Source organism: Monodon monoceros, unplaced genomic scaffold, assembly GCF_005190385.1.
Source record: "Monodon monoceros isolate NGI ecotype Baffin Bay Population unplaced genomic scaffold, NGI_Narwhal_1 Super_Scaffold_9, whole genome shotgun sequence".
Taxonomy (NCBI): domain Eukaryota; kingdom Metazoa; phylum Chordata; class Mammalia; order Artiodactyla; family Monodontidae; genus Monodon; species Monodon monoceros.
This window is the reverse complement of record NW_021703786.1, coordinates 50,103,798-50,109,489: the sequence shown is the minus strand read 5'-3', so window position 1 is coordinate 50,109,489 and position 5,692 is coordinate 50,103,798. Positions and strand designations below refer to the sequence as shown.

General features: G+C 50.8%; 1 protein-coding gene across 4 annotated transcripts in view; it reads right to left on the bottom strand.

Annotated features, from left to right (window-relative positions):
* The window catches only part of SMG6 (SMG6 nonsense mediated mRNA decay factor), a 235,198-nt gene extending 229,691 nt beyond the window's left edge, over positions 1-5,507 (bottom strand). For 2 of the 4 annotated variants that reach the window (XM_029211341.1, XM_029211344.1), the window contains exons 1-3: positions 5,337-5,506; positions 999-2,733; positions 261-453 (exon numbers count right to left, since the gene is read on the bottom strand). In XM_029211341.1, coding sequence (XP_029067174.1) covers positions 261-453; positions 999-2,733; positions 5,337-5,424 — 2,016 coding nt within the window. In that variant the 5' untranslated portion in view covers positions 5,425-5,506. Of the gene's footprint in view, positions 1-260; positions 454-998; positions 2,734-5,082; positions 5,147-5,336 lie in introns of those variants that run through there. The other 2 variants (XM_029211343.1, XM_029211342.1) reach the window with 2 other exon arrangements.
* Positions 5,508-5,692: the final 185 nt, after the last annotated feature.

Below are 5,692 nucleotides of genomic sequence, written 5' to 3'. Positions count from 1 at the left end.
ACACACACACACACACACACACACACACACACACACACTCCAGCTAAGACATTCAGAAAGCTTCCAAACTCAAAACTAACTCCAATTGTAAGTTATGGTGTCAAGGAAGTAACAGACATAGGGTAGGCCTAAACCCAAGAAAAGAGCATACAGTTTGTTGTCAATGTTGTTATAAAACATAGTATTTTGGGTGGTAAAAACCCATCACAACTAAAGGATGTTGAAGTCTTTATTCTGAGGACATAAAGATGATGGTTTACCTCATCCAACAGCTCCAAAAGTCTGTTCCGAATCTGTTCTGGGTTCTCAACATTCGGATCCTTGAGAAGCTGCCTGAACTTCTCAATCACCTGATAGAACGCATTCTTCCACAGGATCTGATCCACATTCTGATTATCAGAGAACTCGATATCTAATAGAATACAGCGCTCATATAGCTGCAGCAGTTCAGCTCTGGAATAAAATACATGCAACTTCTAGCTCCAAATACACCACAGGAAAGGCTAGACCCAAGATCTGAGGTTCCTACAAATCAAACACCTTCCTTGGCAGGAAATCCAAAATGCCACCAGGTATAGTACTCACTCTAGTTTCCATTCTGCACAGCAGAATGTCATTCTAAAGACAGTTATGTCTAGGAAAGTAGTTCTTCCCCATATGCCTCCACCTAAATTTAACAGCCAAAGTAAAATCTTCACCACAAGTTACATGTTGTTCATTTCTTGGCACTTTAGAAAGTCTTTCCTTTTCCATATCCAGATTCCATGTTCTCTTAAAAGATTTTTTTCTTCTTAAAGTGGGAAACATAATCATTTCTAGGACTACAGACAAAATTTTCTGTTGTTTTTTCCAACTCCCCTTCCCTTACAAAAATCAATGTGAAAGGGAGATAACACCCGGCAGCTTACCTAAAAGGTTTCTACCTTCCTCAGCCATGGGGGCCTGCACACCTCCAGCTTACCCCCATTCCCCTCTAGCCAGGATGGAACCCACCATACCTGAGCTGAGCCATCTTCTCCAGGCCCTCAGGACTGATGCGGTCCCTGGAGAGCAGGTTGCTGAGCTGCAGTTCTTGGTTGTCAGCCACCCGGAGAAGCCGATGTAGTTCCTGTTGCTGCATGTTCCTCATGTGTTGCTCCATCTCCTCAGGACTCATGGTGCTGGCAGGGAGGGGGCTACAGACATACTGTCCTGATGGGGTTGGGTAGCCTGGGTAGTAAGGCGCTGGGTACACACCATTTGTAGGGCCCACCGGGTACTGCAGAGGGCTATAGCCTGTGTAAGGATACTGGGAGGTGGGGCCTGGTGTCCGGGGGTAATAATAAGGGTTGTCTGAGTTTTGAAACTTATAGTAAGATGCTTGGGCCTGGCGTGAGTCACCCCAAGAGGTAGGGCTGACTTCATCATCAGTGTCCAAGAAATGTAGCTGCGGTGTCTGGCTCTTCAGAGCAGGTTTCTGATCAGGATTGTTTGGGTCCCACAATCGTCGAGTGGTGCCTCCTCGGCCCCAACTCCGAGATCCCTTACTACCAGATCCAAATAAAAGCCGAGGTCCCAAAGGCGTAGACTCTGGAGAACCGGCTGAATTGACAGACAGGGTGGTATGGGCAGGCAGAATCAGAATGCCACGGCCACGACCCCGAAGTTCTTGTCTCAGGTTTTTGGACTCCTGCTTCTCAGAGCCTTTGCCCACACTGCTCGAGCCTTTGTCTGACTTTAACCTATCCGAATCCTCCCTGGCTGACCTCACCATGGGGGAATCTTTGTTCATGGTTTCTGCATCGAAAGTAACGCGAAGAGTGCCTCGATTTTCTTTACCATTGCTTTTCTGCTCTCCCTCCCCACAGCCAGACCAGCTTCTTTCTAAATGTTTCTTCCTTTCTGAGCTCCTCTGTGGCCCATCAGACTCATCAATTCTGTCCTCATCCAAGGAGTCAGTTGAGGACATAGACACTTGTTTCTTCAGTCGTGGCCTCTCCTTGGTCCGATCTTGGCGGCGGCGGCGACTTCCATTATCAGTCAGGCCAGTCCCCTCGGCACTGTTGTTGCTACCCGCTGAGCTGGTACTGCAAGTGCGGTAGCGGTTCCTTCGTTTGTCTGAGCGGGAGTAGCGCTTCACAGAACCTGGCTTCCCCTGAGCTGGGTCATCATTCACCTTCTTCACGCCCTCCCCTTTTTCAACCCTCTTTCCTTTTTCCCCCTTTGCAGCCCTTATTCTGTCGCCACTTAGGCTCTTTTCTGCCTCCTCTTTGTCTGGCTTGTTCACAACCTCCTCTTTCACATTTCCCCTACATGCATCTTCCTCTACTCTCAGTTGTTCTACCTGGTTGACGATTTCTTCCTCATCCACCCTGCTGGTCGATTCTTTGGTAACAGTCTGCAAACGCCTTCCAGGCTGATAGATCTGCATGTCAGGTTTCTTTGTTCTCTTGATAATTCTTAGACTTCGATCCTCTTGTCCAACAGTCCTAGGAAAAGACTCCTGTGCCCGAGTATTTTCTGGGTCTACAGGACCATTTTGCTGTGGGCTGTCTTTGCAGACATCTTTAATGAGCTGTGTACCACTTCCAACAGCAGAAGAATCTCTGTCATTAACAATTTCATCCTTAAATTCGTGACCTCCAGAGGGTTCCTTGATTTTAGGTCTGTTCCTTAGTCGGGAAAGACCAGGCTTATAGATTTCAAGATCTGGGCGCCTGTTATCTTTGCGCTGCCTGGGCTCCTTCATGTTTTCTGTGATGTTGGAGAGAGTGTTGGGGAGGAAGAGGTAGGAGAATAAAGGGGAAGGAAAGGAAAAGGAATTGTCATTAAAAGTCAAGCAAGAGGGACTTCCCTGGTGGTCCTGTGGTTAGGTATCCACCTGCCAGTGCAGGGGACACGGGTTCGATCCCTGGTCAGGGAACTAAGATTCCACGTGCCACGGGGCAACTAGGCCCGCGCGCCACAACTAATGAGCCTGCGTGCCACAACTAGAGAGAAGCCCGTGCGCACTGCAACAAAGAGCCCACACGCCGCAACGAGACCCCACATGCCACAACTAAGACCCGATGCAGCCAAAAAATAAACAAATATTAAAAAAAAAAGTCAAGCAAGAATTACACATTGATATGTTAACACTGGTGGACAAGGAAGGAAATTTCTGCAGAAACAGAAATTCTACTAAGTTTACAATATTTGTTCAGCAACTGGCAAAACTAAGAACTTAACTGTGTTGGAGCTACCTACACCTGAGTTGGGGAAACAAGGAATAAAACCTACATTCTCTTGTTACCCAAATCATATTCGGATCCACAAGACCCCAAACTACCTAATCATTAATAGAATAAAAGATCTCTAACCAGTTCTGCATTGGACTATTCTCTGCTATAGAGCCCTCAGCTCCATCCTGGTCTCTTCTTCTGCCTCTAACATTTTTCCAGTGTGGCTGAGTCCTTTTAACATACTAAGGGGTCGGGGGCGGTGGCGGGGGGGGGGGGGCAGAGAAGAAGAGGAGTATGCATAACAATCCACAGTTCTGGACATCTCTGGAGAAAAAATTTGCAACTCCAGTCACTGAACTTGGCCAGGACAATCCTCTTCTTTAGGATTTCAACCACCCAATCACATACCTCCTGTTGAAGCAAACAGGAAGCAGTTCCTTTCACATTTTTCAACTCCACTCATGCTCACCAACTCTCTAACAGCAGCCAGCAGGGTCCTTCCAAGGAAATACTGCTCAGACTGTCATCATTAGAATACTGAGACTAATTGCTACTATGATGATGTTATATGAGAAGAAAAAAGTTCCATAAAGGAGCTTTCCCTGGAGGATGATGGAAGTATTGTGACACGCTCTCAAAATACCAACGACTGGGGCACTCAAGAATAAGAGAACAGGACTTTAGAAACCACTCTCCAGGCTCCAGGAACTTACAGAATGACAGATAAGCAAGCATCAATTTTTTTACCTGTTACGTTTATCTGTTAAGGGGAGAGTCTACTGTAAATAGCCACTAAACTGTTCAGTGGGGAAGAAACAGGAATTAGTGAGATTACAGAGTACACTCAAAATGGAATGTTATAGAAAATCCTACTACTGTTCTATAAACACAAATGCAAACAAGCTCATAACAGGGATCACACGCTCCAGCATTTACACCCATGGGTGTAACGAAATTGGAAAAAAACCAAAACCACAGGGCTTCCCTGGTGGCGCAGTGGTTGAGAGTCCGCCTGCCGATGCAGGGGACACGGGTTCGTGCCCTGGTCCGGGAGGATCCCACATGCCGTGGAGCGTCTGGGCCCGTGAGCCGTGGCCGCTGAGCCTGCGCATCCGGAGCCTGTGCTCCGCGACGGGAGAGGCCACAGCAGTGAGAGGCCCGCGTACCGCCAAAAAAAAAAAACAAACCCACAAAACCCTTAAGTTTAAGATACTGCTTCAGTATTTTCTGAAGTCTAAAAGACTGCTTCATCCACTACGAACAAAGGGAAAGCAGTTAACTCCAGAACAGCTCACCCTCAGCAGCCTGTGCGAGCTGGGGGTTGGGGTGGGAAGAGCCACTACCACTTTCCAGAGAGGAGGGAGCAAACAACCTGAATAATCCAGTGCACATGACCCATGAAAACCAATTTCAGACTTCTGCCACAAGCCTGCAGGAATATAACTACCATTCTACACGACTCCACTGCTTAACCAAAGAGAGGTGAGACACTAGAATCTTCCTTGGTGCTTTCCTGGTGTGGCTGGAGACTTTAACTTGCAAGTTGAACATTCTCCCTGATAAAAACTGCTCCCACACGTGCCAAAGCCAAACCAGAGTAGAGTCAGCTCTCTGAGGTCCTGGATCCCTCCGGTGGCGCAGCCTTCAGAAGCCTGCCTTGGGGGGAAAAAGTTCAGCAACGAAGTCCCAAGCTGTTGAACCTTCCTCCTCGATGTTCCCAGCTCCTTCCAACGCTAAAGAAACGACGGGGCAGGCCTGCGAATGACTCCTCAGGGAACCATACACCCCGGGGGCCTCCACCAGACCCCGGAGCCCACTCCCTTCCGCGTCCCCTGACGGCTGGGAACCCTGTGAGAGGGCTGGGGCAATGGGGACCAGTCACCTTCGCCGTGAGAAAGGGGGCGGAGGAAGGAACCCGGGTTACGCTCTCCCGGAGGGGCCGGAGCCGGCAGAGCCCGACCCCACACCGGCTCTCTGGCTGGTAGAGCGGGAAGGGACCGCCCTCGGCCCCCGCCCCCACTGTTGGGGGAAGGGGCGGGGGCTCTGGAGCACCGCGAACTAAGCGGGGAGGAGGCAGAGGAGGAGAGGGAGGCGGGGCGGGCAGGCCCGGCCCAGGAGCTGGGCGGCGCGACTCACCTCTGCTCCCGGCCTGCGGAGCCAGAGTGGCCAGGATCCCTCGCAGCTCCGACGCGGAGATCCGGACACGCTCCAACCCCTCCGCCATCTTCGCAGCTGCTGCTGCAGCTGCAGCTACTCCACCAGCGCCGCGCGCAGCCAGGAAACCACGACGGACGGGTGGCGCGCGCGCTCACCCACCTCCCACCCTTTTCCCCGCCCCCTCCTGCCCCCTCCGCAAACGACGGTGGCCGCACTGGGAGGAAAAGCGCCGAACGCACGTTCGGTCGGGAAGAGGCGGGCCGCGAGCCTGGGCGGGGCAGGCCGGCAACGCGCGTGCGCAGAGGTGTGGCCGGGAAGGTGCGCTGAGGCAGGAG